Genomic DNA, 19,621 nt, shown 5'->3' on the forward strand with positions numbered 1-19,621 from the left:
TTTCTATGACGTGAGTTCAACATTCTCTAAACTATTAAAATCCTATTTTAGTGGGTATACTTACTCAAAAGATCCCTTTAAAGCAAGGTAAAATTCTTTCAATAAGTTTATGTTGATTCTCAATTTGACAAGTTTTAACTTTTAAGTCAAATTAAATATTATTGAACTTCGATTAACTACTGAGTGAACAGTAATGTTTGGTCTAAAAATCTTCTAACATGTTATTAACTCCATAGTCATATAGATATGATTCCTTATCTACAATTTTACTTATAAAAAAATTACTTAAACAATATATATTAATGAAAATATACTTTAATATAAGGCAAACCCACTATAAATAGGTACTAGGGGAATTTGGTGTAGACCATGACTATCGATCAAAAATAATTCCCTTGCTTGTGTTTTAGATTAGGTTCCCGGACGAAATGGCATACTTGCAGGAAATACATGAGAAACAAAGAGCTCGTGGTCCAGCCACCATACTAGCCATTGGTACCGCAAATCCACCCAACTACATTTACCAATCTCACTTTTCCGATTACTTCTTCGGAATGACCAAGAGCCAACACATGACTCAACTTAAGGCCAAGTTCGATCGCATATGTAAGCTTAACTAGGATATTTTTATCTATAAATTCATGCACCATCTCAATATTTATCGTCTCATTCTGTCTGCATCTTACACCTTTTAACTAGGATATGCTTTAATATGTATATATACACGTTTGTATATGAAATTTTTGAAAATTTACTTATATTCAAGTAACTTCATGCATACATTAAAATGTCAGAGGTGTGTGTTCTAAATTGCTTTGGACCACACAAGTGCATAAATTATTAAGAATACGAGTTGTTTGAAGATGAATATTTAAATATATCATATGAATTTATCTTTTAACCTAATTAATTAAGTATTCATGTGGATTGCCGGTGATTATATACACACAAGTGAATTCCCCTTGAATGTCCTTTTGATTCAAAAATAATATCGCATTAGAAGAAAAAAAAAATCAACATAAAGAGTGTTATTTTGTTTTAATCAACGTGCCATTTTTCAATTAAAGGGAACGAAATAAAAAGATTAAGAAAAACATATATAAATGGCTTGAATATATAAGAGACATTTGTTTCGGATTAACTTTATATATTTTCAGAAACATGAAAGGGGAGAATATTTATTCTCACGTTTGTTAGAAGGTCATATAATAACATTCCTAGATATCTTTTATTCTTGGAAAAGTGATATTCCCATAAATAAAGAAGTTTTATTCTCATGATGGAAGGGTGCATAAGTGATATTCTCATAGAAATATTAGAAGTTATTTTCTATAACCTTTATAACTTTCATTTTTATTTAAATTATTTTAAATTTTTGAAAGTATTCTAAGAAATATTTAAATGAACCAAACACTTTTTCTTATATTCCTTAGAATAACATTATGAGTTATATTATTCTTAGAAATATGATTCCCAAAAATATAATATCCTTCCTTGAAACAAATGCTCCATACACAAATATTATTTGCAGAGTTAAAAATATTTATATTTTTTTAAAGTAAATTTATTTTTATCTCTCATATTTAAAATTATTTTTTAGATTCTATAATTAAAAAAAAAATGTTTTAAATCTTTGAGACCACTTATAGTATCAGAAATAAGGACAAATTGAAATAGTTGTGTAACTATCATTGATTCATTTTGATGTTGTGTGTTAACTAACAAATGTCTTGAGCTATATTTAGATTTAAAATAAACCTTGTAATAACACAAGCTTATTTGGGCCACAACAGGTGCGAATTCGATGATAAAGAAACGTCACATGCACCTGAGCGAAGAAATGTTGAAAGAAAACTCCACTATAAGCACTTATAAGGAACCATCCTTGGATTCTTGCCAAGAGATACTAGTTGAGGAGGTTCCAAAGCTTGGCGAGAAGGCAGCATCAAAAGCCATCAAGGAATGGGGCAGACCCAAGTCAGATATCACTCACCTCATATTTTGCTCCATGGCAGGTGTAGACATGCCTGGTGCGGATTATCAACTTGTGAAGCTCTTAGGTCTCAAGCCATCCATCAAAAGGTTCATGTTATACCATCAAGGTTGCTTTGCTGGTGGAACTGTGCTTCGTCTCGCTAAAGACCTTGCTGAGAACAATGCTGGAGCACGCGTTCTGGTGGTATGTTCTGAGATTGTAGTCAGCACATTTCGTGGACCCTCAGAAAAACACTTGGACATGTTGGTGGGACAAGCTCTCTTTGGTGATGGTGCCTCATCCGTGATCGTTGGATCCGACCCTGACACGTCCATTGAGCAACCACTGTTTCACCTTGTTTCGGCATCACAAACAATTCTACCCAACACTGAGGGTGCAATTGAGGGACACTTGCGAGAACTGGGACTCACATTAAGTCTCAAGAAAAATGTTCCTCAGATGATCGCAGAGAACATAGGAAAAAGCCTCGAAGAAACCTTTCAACCACTTGGAATTAGTGATTGGAACTCGTTGTTTTGGGTAACCCACCCCGGTGGCCCTACAATCTTGAAGGAAATAGAGGCAACACTTGGGTTAAACGCTGATAAAATGAGAGCATCTAAACATGTCCTAAGTGAGTACGGAAACATGTCAAGTGCTTGTGTCTTCTTTATACTAGACGAGATGAGAAGGTGGTCCATTAAGGAAGGAAAATCCACCACTGGTGAAGGACTACAGTGGGGTGTTTTATATGGGTTTGGCCCTGGATTGACCATGGAGACCATTGTTTTGCATAGCACTGCCTTAGACTCAGGCCACTATAGCTAGTTGCCATGCTTGTGTCAAGATGTTGTAGGAAAATGTAATGTTTTAATATGTTGAATAATTCGTCACTAGACCAAGTGATCGTCATATTATTAAGTTGTTATTGGTTTTCCATTTTATGTTTAAGATCAATAATGCTATGGAGTTTTTTTTTTTTTTTTTCATTTATGTTTCAGTGGTATAAATATTGTATTTGAGTGTCAAAAGGAAAAGCTTAAATGCGAAAGTTGACGTTTAGTGCCAACTTATAGTCCTATACTCCAAAACTTGAAGCTAAGCATTTATCATTTTGGCCGAAATTGAAAGCTAACTTAAATGCCTAACAAATAAAAAATAAAAAATAAAAAAAGGTCATCAACTTATATGTATAGCAAACTAGATTTGAAATATCTTAAATAATTTTTTAGTAGCAATATTTAAGGTCTTTCGAATTTGGTTTGACATCAATTTAGTGGCAACAATTTGAGTCAAAAAGTTTAAGCAAAGACAAAATAATTATTGAAATTGGTGACGTATTTGAAAGGTTTGTTGAATTAAATAGTATTTAGTCAATTAGAACGAGAGCAAGCAAATTGTGAAATATTTCTGTATTGGCTTGATTACTTAATTAAAATGAAGGGTAAGAAGTGCAAGGGAAAAACTGAAACAAGAATTGATTGCGGTGTTTTCATTATTTCAAATATTTGATCCAAAGAATAGACCATACTCCATGAATGAAACATTTCATAAGGAATAATATTCATTTGGAGCATGAAGGGTTCTTTTCGGCTTTTCGCAATGATTGTCAAAATATTTTTTCTTGTCAAATCACACAAAGTCATTTATTTTGAAATGTATTTTTTCTATTGTCATATTCTAGACACATATATAAACAGAAAAATTCTTAAATATTTCAGTAAATTTTTATTAACATAATTTTATTTAATGTCGTTAATCTAAAAATATTCATAAGATAATAAATAAAAATATTTTCTACGATAAATGTGATAAAAATATTTTAATAAATGTATCATATATTTTTATACGAAATTGTAAAAAATAAATGTATACATCATCTTCCTTAATCTATATAAAATTTGTTAACTTTACTTTTATATACTTTTATATAGATCTAGAGAGAGTGTACACTAGCAGAGACTAAATAACTCTTTCACGTGCTATTTTATTGGAATTAATTTGTGTTTATCAATTCACAATATTATAATTGTCAGACAGGTTGATTTCTTTATTTATTTATTTATTTATTTTTACCATAACTACACTACAGGCCTTTTACTTTCAAAAGTGACTGGAGATTCAAACATGGAACAAATGATTTGATTTAAGTAGGTGGTTTGAATGATGGAACACGTAAGATCTTATGATGGACATGATGATTGGGTTGAGGATGACAAGGAGGAAACAAGCTTTAAATCACAAGATGAAATATCTTTAAACATTGCCAATTTAAATCATCCCGCCTCAGCATTGGGAATAAAATCTGGATTTTCATTTTCGTCTCCGGCGAGGTTGGAGTGTCTCCGCCCCGCCCATGCCCCCTTCTTTTTTTTTTCTTTTTCTCTTTTTTTTTAAATAAATATGAACAATTTTTAAAAAATAAAAGAAAAATAAAATAATATAAATTTTTACATATAAATATTTCTAATTTTAGTTTATATATATATATAAATAATTTTTTAATTATATTATTAAGCAGGGTGGGACAGCACTGGATATGGGAACAATGATGGAGTGGGTATTAACATCCTCGTCCCCACTCGTCTCCAATTTTATCAATCCAAAAAAATTCAAACCCGATAAATACGAGTTTTTTCGTCCAAATCGGGTGAGTTCAACGGATTAGATTACCATACCTAACCCCTGCTTAATTAAAAATCTTCTCAAAGAAAGACTTCAATCGAAAAAAGAGGAACATCGCTAGTTTTCTTTCAACTCACTCTCCCCGAAAAGGAATATTTGGATATGAGTTTTTGTTTTATCCAAAACCTTATGAAATAAAAGATTATATTGGAAAGAGAAAATGTCAGGAACACGTTTCATTTTGTCGTTTTCTATTTTCATTTTTAAACAAAAAAAAATTAAAAATGTGTTTACTTTTAATTTTAGAAAATAATTTTAAAAAAATATTTTTTTTTAAAACTAAAATTAAAAATGAAAAAAAATGTCATTTTCATTATTTTTGCACTTTTAAAATTGTGGTGTCATGTGATTGTAATTATTAAATTTTTTTACGAACTTATTTCTAAACTTGTAGTCTTACGCACTTAATTCAATAGACTTGATTTTTTTATATAATTTAATTGATTTGTCTTATATTTTCTTTTGTGTGTAGAAAAGTTTTATAAGATTTATTAGATATAATTATTGTATAGAATTTTAATTACATATGTTGTTTATATTGTTTAATTATTTTAATTAAATATTATTTATTAAATTTGACTAATATTTAGTGTGATTAAATTTTAGTTATTATATTTTAAGATAAGTAATATCAATTATATATATATATATATATATATATATATTATTTATAAAGATAAAATATATATTTCATTTTGATATACAATTGTTACTTGTTAGATAATAAATTATTCATTTGATACAAAAAATATAAGAGATATTTATACGTTTTCAAAGTGAAATCCCACCTATTATGAAAGGAGAATATTCAAATGAGAATAAATATAAAATATAATATATAAAAAGTAAAATATTTGCAAACTAAAATATTATTATAATTCATATAGAGAGATTAATTTTGATTATAAATTTTATACAAAAAACATTTTATAAAATTTTATTAAAAATAGTCGAACCAAACATGTTTTCTAAATTTTAAAATTAAAAAATAAAAATAAAAATATTTTCTAAACAAGACACCCTTAATTATTCATTCCTATACTTTCCTCTTCCTATTTGTCACAATTCAAATAAATTTTAAAAAAATATATTATTTGACTTAATAATAGAAAATAGTCTTAAATATGTTTTGAGACCCTTAAATTTAGGATAGATTTATTTTTAACCTCTCAAATTTAAAACTATTATTTTTAGTCTCTATAATTTTTAAAAATTTTGTTTTAATCTCTCAGATCACTAATAATATATTTAAAAGTGACAAATTAAAACAATTATACACTATCAGTTGAGTTTAATGTGATATTTTAACTAACAGAAACATCAATAGATAAATTTTATAAAATAGTATTTAACAAATTCCTTAACAAAATTTAAGTATAAAAATTAAATCAAGACTTTTTAAAATTATAAAGACTAAAAAGATTAATTTCGAATGTGAAAAATTAAAAATAAATTTATTTTAAATTTAAAAAACTAAACATATTTAAGTATAAAAATTATTAAAAAGAGATAGAGTGAGGAGTTTATTAGGGTTTGGTTGTGTAAACGGAGACAGTGGTATTACACAGTCGCATGTTGATGAATAGTTCATTGAAAAATTGCAACCGTTTTACAACCAAACACTAAATTTATGCTTGCAGCTCCTACCAAATCCAAAATGAAAATTCACGACGTTTTCCCTCCATTTTTTATTCATAGTCGTTTTGTCAGAATTTATCATTTTTTTTTCATTGTCATTTTGCTAAAATCAATGACTTATTAATTTTTTTTCTCATTTTTACCCCTTAATAATTAATATATGTTTACTGAACATTGTGTCTATTTATTTCTAATATCTACCTATTTTTTCTCTAACCACTTATGTGAAATTAATGTTGTATTTAAAAGGATAATATGTTTCCAATGAAATACTATAAAAAAAAATAGAGGGTAGAATAGGAAAGTAAGTAATAAATATTTTTGAAAATTAAAATTTCAATCATTTTCTTAAGTCCCGTGCAAAATCTTAAATGACTATGAATAAAAAACGGAGGGAGTATTATCAACCGCACCCAAGGGTTTGATACTTGAACATTTAAGAAGCGTTCAAATATATTCTTATAAATACTTAAAAAAGAACAAAAAATTTAAATTAAACAAATAAAATGACTCAAACGTCTCTAATAAATTAATATCAACCAATGCACTTCAACATTTTTTAAAGATTTTTGCCTAACTTGTCTATAAAAGCCAATAAATTTCCAAGGGCAAATTTGTAAGTTAGAAATCTCAATTGAAAATGAAAAGCTTTTATAAGCTAGAAAGCTGTCAAACAGGGCCTAAAATGCAAACTTCTGGGCAGCAACTATTTACCAGCACATTCTGAACTCCCAAAAAGAAACAAGTACTAAAAGCAAGATCTTTGACCAGCAATGCAGAACAAGCTTTATACAGAAATGGTAGTGAAATATTTAATTCTAAACGATGGAAAAAAAAAAAAAAAAAAAACTTCTTTCTTTTGATTTTCAAACGTAATAGACATTTGATTATACAAATCTTGGGAAGCATTGGCTTACAACATCCCAACCCCAAAATACAGTATTCTGAGTGAAGCAAGCAAAACAGTCAATTAAATTTCATATCAACCATGTCTATACTACAGTATCTGACCTGCTGCTTACTCTCACAGATGGAACTTACAGCAGTTTCAGATTATGCCTTTTGCTCTTTAGCCTCTATAGTCATGTCTTTCCATGTGACGTATCCAAAAGTCAGGAAAACTACAGCAGTTTTACAGCCTACCAAAATCAGTCATTCAAAAAATGCAGCAAATGTAAAATAGTGTATTAACAGTCAACAAAGTTAAAGCCATTACTAAAAATAACTGGAAGGTTAACAGAGCCCTCCAGAATATTCATGTTCTCTGTGACTCAATCTGGAGTGCTGCCTCTTTCTCCTCAAAATTCAGAGTATTGGCTGCAGTTAAAAGCATGTCCATAGCTCCACCTCTTTCCAATTCTCGTGCACGTTTATTGTTGTGTTTCTTTTCAAGATTAGCAGTTGATTTTGCAACATCTTCACCATTTCTTCTTGGGTTGTTGCTCTCATATACCCTTTTAGCCTGGCGGATTGCTTGTATTCCAGCATCACATTTTCTGCAGAACCATTTCCCTCTTGGAATAGAAGTTCGAGAAGGTTTCATGCAATAGATGTGATATGCATGATCACAGCCATCGCAGAGAACAATCTGATCATCATCTTGATCAATTAAGCAAACCCGGCATAAACAAGAAGGGCAGTACCAACAGTGACCATATGACTTTAACTGCTTACTTGTTAAACACCTTACATGATAGTATTTATTGGAGCAAAACCGATGGCCACATACTTTTGTTTTTCCATCATCCACTTCATTTCCACATATTTTGCAATTGGGTGTTTTTTTCTCACCAATGGAAACTTGAATCCCATCAGAGGTGCAATTTGAATTATCTTCAAATTCATTTTGGGTTTCCTCAACTGTTGGAAAGCTTTCATCACCAATTACGTCATTCGGGGTCTCTGAATCATTTAACCTTTCACATAAGACACAATTCTCATGTGGAGAACCAATCCCCTTAGCAGTACAATTGGCACAATACCAGCTTTTGTGGGGTATTTCTTTCACTGCAGGCTCGATACAGGACACATGATATATCTCCTCACATGAATCACAGACCAGACGGTCTGTGCCATCTGCCTTCTCTCCACAACGCCTGCAACTGCAAATTTTGTACACAGCACATTCTTCTGTCTGTTCTGGTTTCATGTAATAGTCAAATTCCCGGTTGTAGAGCTGTTTGACATGACAAAAAAAAAATCACAAGACCATTTTAATAAATATCTCAAGCAAAACCCTAATCATACCAAATAAAATTAGTACTGATACATGGCAAGGATTTTCAACTGACATTCTGTGCATCATTGATAGCAAAAGTTTGAAAAATCTAGCAAGATTACATACAGGACTTTCAGACAGAAAAATCTTACAAGAACAAACAAGTCCACTTCCTGTCTTATTCTAGCAAATCCTTAAATGCCATAGGAAACAGTAATGCATTCCATGTGTCTCATTGTTAGTAGTAGTGTAGTACAGACAGGCTAGGGGATAGAAACTTGAAAGAGTATATTAGGAAGAAGAAAGAATAAAAGAAATTAATCAGCCTGGGCAGTTAGAAGGATTAGTTTGTTATGGTAATTAATTAGTGGAGGTAACAGTAATAAATAGGGGAAGCCTATGAGGGTAGGTAGGCAGAAAGAGGGTATGCAGAACTGAATTCTCAGTTGTAAAGGGCATTCCCAAGTAAGGTTGTAAAATACCTAGTGATAGTAATATCAATTATCTCTTTTCATTCGGACCCTCTCTTGATCTATTTCTTTTTTTTTTTCCCTGGGTTGTCAACTCGGGATTGTAAAAGTCTCTTGGTCAAACAGAGGAAAATAAGATTTTTTAGGTCAAAAACACAGTTTCCAATATATAGCGAAACAGAGAAACAAAGCTAAGGGCCAGAGACATAGAAACCCCACATCTAAAGAGGCATTTGTTTCACGAATTACAAGTTCATTCTTGGGAATGTAAGCATGAGAATATAACAATCCTATATTTGTTACAAGTTTTGAAAAATTATTCTCAGATATTATTCATTCCCTGGAAAGTTTGCCTACCATATTTTCTACATTTTTATTTCCATGTTGAGGGGGTGGGGAAATGATATTCCCATGGGAATGTGAGAAGTTATGTTTTAACACACTTGTAAGTTCCTTTTTTTTTATTTTTTATTTAAATTATTTTCAATTTTAAAAATATTCCAAGGAATATTAGGAAACCAGACACATTTTCTAAATATGCACAAGAAGAAACATTCTAATTAAAATATTCCTGGAAATACAATTCCTAGGAGTGAACTTGTAATCCATGAAACAAACACCTCCTAAGAGTTACAGCTACAATGAAATGAAACCAAGCAAAACGGAAAGATATGATTTTGGTCTATGTTGTTAATCTTCTGGCCATGGCTTATTAAGAATCAACAAATCGTGAATGGCATGTGGCAATTTTCTTCTTTAACTTTTCTTTCATAATTCTTTTTGAATTCGATACATAGCTATACCTCTCTGATTCCCAGCCATCAAAAGGGAAGATGGATTGCATTTACAGTAAGTATTATTTCATCTTTTCTCAAAATATCAGACGATAGATACCTCCCCAATATATAGTCTACAGTAGCACCAAACAAACTGTAGCTTACTATATCCTAACAAAAACAATAGTGTCTATGACTCTGTAACTGCTTCCTTAGACGTGATGCTAGAGAAAAACTTATCTAAATTTTGAACATATGTTAAAGCAGATCTGACATTCATGATGATCTCGTAAAACATCAAGCAAAATTTTTAAAACTCTTACCACTTGCTTTTCATCTTGAAATGTGCTCTGTGATGGAATTCCCACCTAAAGGTCAAGAAAAATTAGGTTTGCATAAAAGGAAAGCAAATAGTGGCAAAATACATAGAAAGAAAATAAAATCCGTAAGCAAAAGAAACCATGAAACTTAAGAGCTTTGAAGAAGAAAATTATTACCAGCTCAGAGTACGAAGTTCTTGACATGTTGGAGAGGCTCTTGGCAAGGGCAACAATCTCATTACCAGTGTCTTGAAGCTTTCTCCAAACCTAAAAGTATAAATAAGTAATACAAAATAAGAACCAGGAACTAACAAGGTTAGTTTGTTCAATGGTTATTGGTTATACAATTGAATATGCCAAACAAATCCTAATTAGATAGATTTTTGGCAGAGTTCTCCGCATGTAGCCACAGACCACAGCTCAAAACAGGAGGAAACAGGGTGCTCAAAAGATTAATAAATAAAATAAAAAAAACTATTTCTAAAATATTGAGTAGTAGCAAGCTAAAAAAATTACAAAATAGAATATAATCATTGGGAAGATTAAGAACTACTGAATTTTTTCCCAAACCAAATACTATTAGTAGAAAGGGAAAAAGGGGGCAGACAAGGATCTGCTAAATGAGTGCACTAACTCTGGAATATTTCACCTAAGAAAAAAGTGACACATGGAAGCTAATGTTGGGCAGTGAAGTACCAACAAAAGCAAGAAAAATAGTATAACAGAGATGAGAATGGCAAGGTGGATGCATGAACATTCAAGAAAAAACAACATCAAGAAAGAATGTATTTGGCAGAATGTCGGTTGGTACCTATCAAGATCATAAAAACTTGCCTAAGAGAATACCAATAAAGATTCCAGTGAGGAAAACGGGCCAAATCAAAATAGCACAGTTAAAAAGCATACATGAATATCTAAGAGACTAAGACACTGATAAAAAAGAAACAGAGTAAACTAAATATGTTTATTATGCAGTCACTGTATTGTAAATTTGCTATTGATTCAGTAGGATACAAATAACAGAGGTTGGTCTAAAGATACTGGTATGAATTGACCCTAGATAAGGAAAAAGAAATGCAGTACCCCAGTCAGTTCAAGAAGCATATTTCTCTCCCAGTCTTTTCCTCACTTCTTTCCTCCCCCAGCCCCCTTCTCCCCACTTTCGCCAGTTATATTCCCCTTCTGATCCTAAGTCCTAACTCCTAACTAGCCCTTACTTCATAGTTCATATCATTTGCCACTTGCAGGTGGTTATCCTTTGTCACATTCCTCCTGAAATCCAGGGGCTTGTTGAATCCCCTACTTCCTTACCTAGCATATCTACGGTAATTGGTTGGGGGCTCTAATATTGCCAATTAGAAAACTTTAAGACAACCCATTAAAATGGACATTGGTGAATATGGTTCTACTGAAATTTTGGTTTTTTGCTAGAGATGGGTGGCATTAATTGATCAAGGTAGCCAATAGGAAAAGGAAATTATCACCAAGAAGTAGTACAAAAATTTGAATTCTTAGTGTGGCAGTTATCAGAGGTAACATTTGACTTTATTATTGTAAGGTTCTAGGTTTGTGTATATTTCATTTTTACAAGAGCTGAGAACATCTAGTAAACCAAGAATGACATTTAGGAATGTAGTTGAAGAAATTTTCAAAATTAAATACTTTAAGGGACAAACAAAAAATATCAAGTTCATATAGTGCAAAACAGAGGAGACAAAGAAGCACAAGAAAAATGTTCATGAACAGATAGTTATGTGGAAAACACGATAAGATGTCACTAGTGCCCAACTCTGCAGATGAACTTCCACACACAGCCCACTCAATCAACTTAAAACAAGATCAAGAAACCCGGGAGTGGATACTTGGAAGCACTAGAGGGTGCAAAAGCAAGTGCAACCCATCAAAAATAACTAATATCATTTTGCCAACTATGCACATGTACCTGCATGCACAACCCACCCACTGCCTCTTTTTTTATAGTGTGTGTGTATGAAATTTTCAAAATCTAAACAAAGCAACCTGACACTGCAAAGATTTTACAAATAAATAATTACATTAAAATATGAAATTGTTTGCCCATTTTGTAAGGGATAAAACAACCCTGTCTCTGTCCAAAGAGAGCATATGTTCAAGGGAGAGTTAAGAGCTAATCAAACTCAAACATTTGATGAATAAAGCATTCAACATTGAATTTTCATTAATTATATTATCTACAAATAAGAGCAAGATTATACATCAGCTATAAGACTTGAGGCCCTGACATCATGATTCTAGGTAAAACAAATATTCAACCATCTACAATTTTCAAATTGTATCAAGCATCATATAGAAATTGTTCTATTAAAAAGTGACTACTTAAATTTACCTGCTGAATATCTGACAAGAAGAGTGTTGGTGATTGTTCATAAGCTTGCTCCTTCATCCTTGAGTTCATGACAGTAAAGTCAAATACACTTTCAGGCTTCACCCCCTGGAAATTTTCAAGTAAAGCCTTACATAATGAACTGAATTTTTCTGAAGTTAAGATATTACTGAGCACACGCTGACACATCTCAGTCACACCATGGCCAGGTGAGTCACTAGAACGTCCATTACACATAACATCTGCATGCCCATTAGCTTCATTCCCTGTTCTATGACAAAGATGCATAAATTGCGAATAGCATTCTTCTCCATCTTTGTCAATTTGAAAAGTTTTCTGCAAACAAAAAAAGATGTAACATAAAATAAAAGAAACCAAAAAAAAATTAAGTTAAGCAGGATTTATATAATTCTAGCCGAAGAACCAACCGAAACTGAAGTGGTATGATTAAGTTTAGGATGATGCTTAAGTGCTTCCCTTATGCACCCCTCTATGCCGCCATTGCCATCACCTAATGACTGATATAAATGCTTTAGTACAATATTTCCCCACTGTCCAAGGGAACAATCACCTGAAATATTGCCTAAAGCTACATCACACGGTTTCTTCACAACCTGCAATTAAAAAAAAATCAGAATGCAGCATTGAAGATATAAACAAGAAACAATATTTATTGTGCTTCAGAACATTTATCTTCCAGGGTGACAATCGTCCCATGCTTTCTTGTAATGTACAAAAAAAGTAGGACCCCATCAGCATGATTTTTATAAAATAGAAGAAATCATTAATTATTAATACTGAACTATGATGAAAAAGGAAGACAATTTATCACCATGTTTCCTACCGTACAGTTTTTAGCATCTCAACCCTTGAATTAAATATCTTATACACATCAATATGGTACCATTTTATACTTAACCTGAATGTTATCTTATCATCAATAATATCATTAACAGTTGTGGCATTCCTTATATAAACCAAGCAATTTAGCCCCTCATGCGACCAAATTTCAACATAATCAACTATCAATTTGTCAAAGTAACTTGTATTCCCAGCATTTCAAATAATATATATCACATACGTTGCAACTAGGCCGATCCATTTATATACAGAATAAATGTGTGAATACAGGAGGATCTTATCATAGCTATGCCTAACACAAATAAAGCAAAGTCAGTAAATTAGTCTCCTTTTGCCATCAAAGTTTCCATGGATGGTCCATGATCAATATGTTCTTGTAAATCCTTTCCGATGTGTCCGAACTTTGACATATACTTATCCAAAGTTGCAACTTAACTCCATTTATGAACATAATAAAATTTAACTATAACAGCATAGGTACATTATTTTCTACTCTTATAAAACAAAACAGTAATAACAAAAATGAAAATAAAACTAATGACCCAGAATTTGTGTGTATAGATGTTCCCATAATTATGTTGTCATTTAATTCATAGATTTAACTCAGTCACCTCACCTAAAAATACCAAAATGTCAATCAAATGCATCTCATCTACTTAGCTAGCTCAACTTTATAAGCAGAAATAGTACACTAAAAGATACATAAATGAGACTATAACTCTACAAATAACTACACAAACCATCTAGAAAATAAGAGCACCAATGAAAAAGCAAATATGTAAATCATATTGACTTCTAATTGGACATTTAGCATTTTTTTCAGCTGATATTTTCCATTTTATATCAATTGCAGCTTTATAAATATTACCTGATCTATAAGTCACTGCAAGTAACCAAAAACCTAAAACCTAATATCTTAACACACAGTTAAAGGATATGTGTGTGCTTAAAGAATAAGTGACCAAACACAGCTCCAAATAACTAAAGGATAATATTTCTTCATAGTCACATATGTTTCCCTGTTTCGGACTAAAACAACTATAAATAATTGCTAATGCACACCCACAAAAACAAGCACATCCCTTTGAAAACTAACCACAATCACTAGTTGTAGGCACAGAGTATATCTTACAAGCTAAGAGTGTGTGTGTTTGGTTTATCATTTGGAAGGTGTTAAACAAACATTTACTCATTCCAATGCACAAAACGCCGCAGTAACTCTTTTGTCCCATTGGATTAATCGTAGGTTATGTTGAACATAACTCATTCAAAAACACACTCTAAGTGGCAACCTGAACACATTTTTAGGTTTCACCAATTACGTCAACATAAAACTAAAAGCCTAGCAGAATACCCCTCAAACAATTCTAAAAAACCGTAAGCAAATAACATACAAAATACAGAAAATCCATACGCAAATTGAGAAATTAAAACAAAAAAATATGGAGAGGAAACCTTATCTGCTACATGACTTGCAGCTTCCACGCTTTCTCTGCATTGTTCCTGAACTTTGCCTCTTGAACTTGACTTCTTACGCCTCTTATAAGTTCGCAGATATTCAACTCCACCAGAGTCCCCTTTCTCGGCGACCGCTACCCCATTACAAACAGGTTCACTTTTCAAGAGCCTACCCTCTTCAGCAACACCATTTCCATCAGCAATTGCCACCCCATTATTCATGCCTTCATTTTTCAAGGGCTTGCCCTCTTCAGTAACACAATTCCCATCCGCAATTGCCACCCCACCATTCATGGCTTCACCTTTCAAACACTGAACTCCTTCACCACATTCAGTCTTATCAGCATCGCCAGTTCCATCCCCAGTTCCCATAGAGAATAAAAAAGAAAAATACAGATAACAACAATAAGCGCTGCAGAAGAACAAAATTAGGGTTTTACAGTTTCCACCAAGCAAGCTTCATAGATCCAAAATTTTGTCAAGATTTGACCACCCAAATGCTCCCTAAACCGAAACCCTCAAAAAGCTATGAGAAGTCAAAACACTCCACTGGGTCGCCACCAAGAAAACTATGAAAGATAAAAAATAAAAATAAAAATGAGAAATGAAAAATAATTGCAAACTGAAGCAGCAAGTTGCAGGAAGTGTATTTTGAAACCGACGACGACGCGTCTTCGCAGTTTCGTTCGCACGCTGACTCTATCTCTTATTGCTCCCACTCGTGTGCTGTGTTTTACTTCATTATCAACATTATTGCGCTATTTTCTCCATGTTTTCTCATTATTACAGGTGCAAATAGGTATCATATATTATCTTATAGGAGTAATTATTGTTTCTGTTACTTCGCAATCTGTGATCTTCGTTTAAAAAAATTAAAAAATAATTTTAAGATAAATAGAAATATAAAATAAGTAAACAATATAAAAAATTTAACAATATAAAAATCTTTATACATATGTTTTATGTTTGTTAATATTTTATTAATTTTTATTATGTCAAGAAAATAATATAAAATAAAACCGGAAAAATATTCATATCAATCACGTTTGATCCTTAATATTATATATATATATATATGAGGGAGTTATAATTATATCGGTGTAATTTTTATTAAGTATTACATCGCTAAATAATTTTATATTAATTGTGAATTTTGTAAACTCAATCGTTGAATTAAAAGTTCATATCTCTTAGATTATATATACAAAATTTTATATTAATCCAAGATGATTTGATACTTCATTTTTATAAAACAAAATTGACATAATATATTCATTTCAAAATATACTAAAATGTGAACACTTTGATTACCTTCAAGTTATTATCCAATTTTAACAAAATTTGATATACACGTATAAAGTGACATGAGCTTTCAATCTAACGGTTGGATTTACAAAATTCACATTTAATATAAAATTATTGAGTAGTGTAACACTTAGTAAAAGTTATTGAGTAGTGTAACACTTTGATTACCTTCAAGTTATTATCCAATTTTACTAAGTGTTACACCGCTCAATAACTTTATATTAAATGTAAATTTTGAAAATCCAACCGTTAGATTGAAAGTTCATATCTCTTAAATCATATATGTCAAATTTTGTTAAAATTGAACAACAACTTGAAAGTAATCAAAGTGTTCATATTTTAATATATTTTAAAATATATATATTACGTCAATTTTGTTTTATAAGAATGAAGTATCAAATCATCTTAGATTAATATAAAATTTGACATATATGATCTAAGAGATATGAACTTTCAATCTAACGGTTAGATTTTCAAAATTCACGTTTAATATAAAGTTATTGAGCGGTGTAACACTTAATAAAAGTTACACCGGTATCATTTGAACCCTCCTCATATATATATATATATATATATATATATGATAATGTTAATAAATTTTAGGCTAGTTAGGCAATAATGTGGCAGTGCGTTAATATTTTTCATTTCATATTTTTTTATTATCAAGCTCTATAATAATGTTTGTATTCTCATATTTGACTCGTCTAAAAATAGATAATTATATTTTATAAAATAAAATATAATAATAATCATAAAATTAAAACATAAACCGTTGATGATTTAAGTAATTTTAGATTGTATTATACTAAAATTTAATTTTATTATAATTCTTTATTATTAATTTTTAATAAATAATTATTAGTACATTTTATATTTTAAAATACATCTCTCCCAAACCTACTCAACCAATAATTACATATCTTACTTCTTATTTTTGTCTTTGAAAGTAAAAATTTCCATTTCCAATGACGCAAATAGTTTCACATTATATTAGTGGTGACCCAACAAATATCCATTGACAGCATGACCAATGTTTTTGACTCAAACAGTTTGTTAAACATTATATTAGTGGTGACCCAACAAATATCTATTCACAGAGCATGACCAATGTTTTTAGGGGAGGAGTTTCAAAACTCCGAAATGACCAATGTTTTTAGGGGAGGAGTTTCAAAACTCCGAAGAAGATAAGTGGGGGTGTGGAATAATAGAGTGGAGTTTATATATATATATATATATATATAGGGGAGGGTTCAAACGACACCGGTGTAACTTTAACTAAGTGTTACACCACTCAATAACTTTATATTAATTGTGAATTTTAAAAATTCAACCGTTAGATGGAAAGTTCATATCTCTTAGATCATATATATCAAATTTTATATTAATCTAAGATGATTTGATACTTCATTCTCATAAAACAAAATTAACGTAATATATACATTTCAAAATATACTAAAATATGAACACTTTGATTACCTTCAAGTTGTTGTTCAATTTTAACAAAATTTGATATATATGATCTAAGAGATATGAACTTTCAATCTAACGGATGAATTTTCAAAATTTACATTTAATATAAAGTTATTGAACGGTGTAACACTTAGTTAAAGTTATACCGGTGTCGTTTGAACCCTCCTCATATATATATATATATATATATATATATATATATATATATATATATATATATATATATATATATATATATATATATATATATATATAATTTTGTAAGTTTACAATTACTAATGCAAATTCAAAAATAAATAAGGATATCAAAATGGGTTAGATTTCTTGTATCAATCCATAATCTATTTTGATTTATCAAAAAATTGGTTTAAGATAAGTTATGATATTTTCTATCCTACATGGCATAATATATAAATAGTAAATTAAATTAAATAATTGATTTTCATAAATAAACCAAATGTGTTCAGGTAAAATATATCACATTTTTAACTTAACCAAATAACATAGTCAATAAAATTGTAAGGAAATAAAATTAATGTTTTTCAATATAATTCAACAGAACAAGAGTTCATATCATTTGGTATTCAGAGCAAGGTTCGAGTTTTTACCATTCACGCGATATTGTTCACGCGCACCACTCATCATTACTGTTCACGCGGATACTATCTATTTTGTTTCTCTGTTTTTGTGAGTTTTTATCTACATATTGCTTTGTGTCTAACATTTTTTAGAATTTGAAACAGGAATTCAGCCAAGTTAAAAAAAAATTACTTGGTTGTGCAATTCTGAAATTGATATAAAAAAAAATTACCTTGTGCAATTTTGAAATTGAAAAAAAGAAAAAGAATAGAACATAAAAAAAAAAAATATATATATATATATATATATATATATATAACATTGTTTTATCCTATGCGCACTACTTGCTTGATAAAATTCCTAAGTATCAATTGTCTTCTCTAATCGTTGTTTTCCATATAATTTTATGTTTGTCTTACCTGTTTGTTGGTAGTGGAATTGTTCTTTGCTACTTTTTGTTTGTTTGATTTTAATTCATAGTTTCCTTTCTTTCTTTGTGTTCAATTCTGAGTTGTTGTCTTAGTACTTGTTCCTTTCTTTTTTGTCATCATTGTAAGTCTTTTTGTTAGTTTTTCTTGTATTTCTTGGTAGCACATAGATTGGTGGGTATTCTTTGTGTTTTCTCTTCTTGGTTTGATAAGAATTCAAGGAGGGGAGGGGAAAAAGACAAGAATGTTCATTATAGTAAAAGCCTAATTGTGTGCAAACACTTGAGTGGGCAGGGTTTCTCAAATAGCGACTATATTTTTGTTCTTGTTACCTTTGATCTGTTTGTTTATCATGGCATAAAGAAATAATAACAATGATCTTCAGCTTCAAATTGTTACACTATCTCAATATTTGGAGAGATTGATGAAGCCAACAACAAGATGAGTTCCATGAGAGGTTGGATCAGTTGGAGAATAGAACCCCACCTGGAGGAGGAGGAAAGCCAAATAGGAATGAGGGAAGAATAGAATGAATCAAGTTGAATGTACCACCTTTCAAGGGTAGAAGTGATCCAGAGGCATACTTGGAGTGGGAGCTCTAGATTAAGCATGTATTCTCTTGTAACAACTATAATGTGGAGCAAAAGGTAAGACTTGTAGCTGATGAATTTTCTAATTATGCTATCATATGGTGGAATAAGTTGCAAAGGGAGAGGACTAGAAATGAGGAACCTTTGGTGGACACTTAGGTAGAAATGAAGAGGATCGTGAGGAAGCGCTATGTACCATCTAGCTTCCATAGGGACTTGAAACTGAAGTTGTAGAAATTGTCTCAAGGAAGCAAGGAAGTGGAAGAATATTATAAGGAGATAGAAGTGTTTATCATCCAAGCCAAAATTGAAGAAGATCCTAAGGTAATTATGGCTCGCTTTCTTAGTGGTTTAGATCATGACATTAGGGATGTTGTGGAGTTGTAGGAATTTGTAGAGATGGAGGAACTTTTGTATAAGGCCATTCAAGTAGAACAACAATTAAAAAAGAAAAAGTACAGCAAGGAAGAGTTCTATTAGCTATAA

The 19,621-nt window shown here is 30.8% G+C and overlaps 2 protein-coding genes across 3 annotated transcripts; one reads left to right on the forward strand and one right to left on the reverse strand.

Annotated features, from left to right (window-relative positions):
* Positions 1-356: 356 nt before the first annotated feature.
* LOC109798137 (chalcone synthase) lies at positions 357-2,962 on the forward strand. Its single transcript, XM_020358369.3, has 2 exons — positions 357-606; positions 1,794-2,962. Exons 1-2 carry the CDS (start codon positions 429-431, stop codon positions 2,801-2,803), a joined length of 1,188 nt encoding a protein of 395 aa, XP_020213958.2. The 5' UTR covers positions 357-428; the 3' UTR covers positions 2,804-2,962.
* A 4,175-nt stretch (positions 2,963-7,137) lies between these two features.
* Positions 7,138-15,537, reverse strand: LOC109795828 (PHD finger protein EHD3). Of its 2 annotated transcripts, XM_083077025.1 has the most exons (7): positions 15,426-15,537; positions 14,761-15,332; positions 12,873-13,058; positions 12,448-12,780; positions 10,260-10,349; positions 10,086-10,130; positions 7,138-8,474 (listed from the first exon to the last, which is right to left on the reverse strand). In XM_083077025.1, exons 2-7 carry the CDS (start codon positions 15,133-15,135, stop codon positions 7,554-7,556), a joined length of 1,950 nt encoding a protein of 649 aa, XP_082933151.1. In that variant the 5' UTR covers positions 15,136-15,332; positions 15,426-15,537; the 3' UTR covers positions 7,138-7,553. The 2 variants fall into 2 exon arrangements, with proteins under 2 accessions (XP_082933151.1, XP_020210962.1); XM_020355373.3 differs by having other exon boundaries at positions 14,761-15,530.
* Positions 15,538-19,621: the final 4,084 nt, after the last annotated feature.

Source organism: Cajanus cajan, chromosome 6, assembly GCF_000230855.2.
Source record: "Cajanus cajan strain Asha chromosome 6, NIPB_CcT2T_4, whole genome shotgun sequence".
Lineage (NCBI taxonomy): Eukaryota > Viridiplantae > Streptophyta > Magnoliopsida > Fabales > Fabaceae > Cajanus > Cajanus cajan.

Excerpts from the sequence above, each read along its gene's own strand:
- LOC109798137 (XM_020358369.3), top strand. The coding sequence starts at position 429 with ATGGCATACTTGCAGGAAATACATGAGAAACAAAGAGCTCGTGGTCCA. Across the intron at positions 607-1,793 it reads GGCCAAGTTCGATCGCATAT|GTGCGAATTCGATGATAAAG; the intron begins GTAAGCTTAACT and ends GGGCCACAACAG.
- LOC109795828 (XM_083077025.1), bottom strand. The coding sequence starts at position 15,135 with ATGGGAACTGGGGATGGAACTGGCGATGCTGATAAGACTGAATGTGGT. Across the intron at positions 12,781-12,872 it reads ATCATACCACTTCAGTTTCG|AAAACTTTTCAAATTGACAA; the intron begins GTTGGTTCTTCG and ends TTTTGTTTGCAG. Across the intron at positions 8,475-10,085 it reads TTCAAGATGAAAAGCAAGTG|CTCTACAACCGGGAATTTGA; the intron begins GTAAGAGTTTTA and ends CATGTCAAACAG.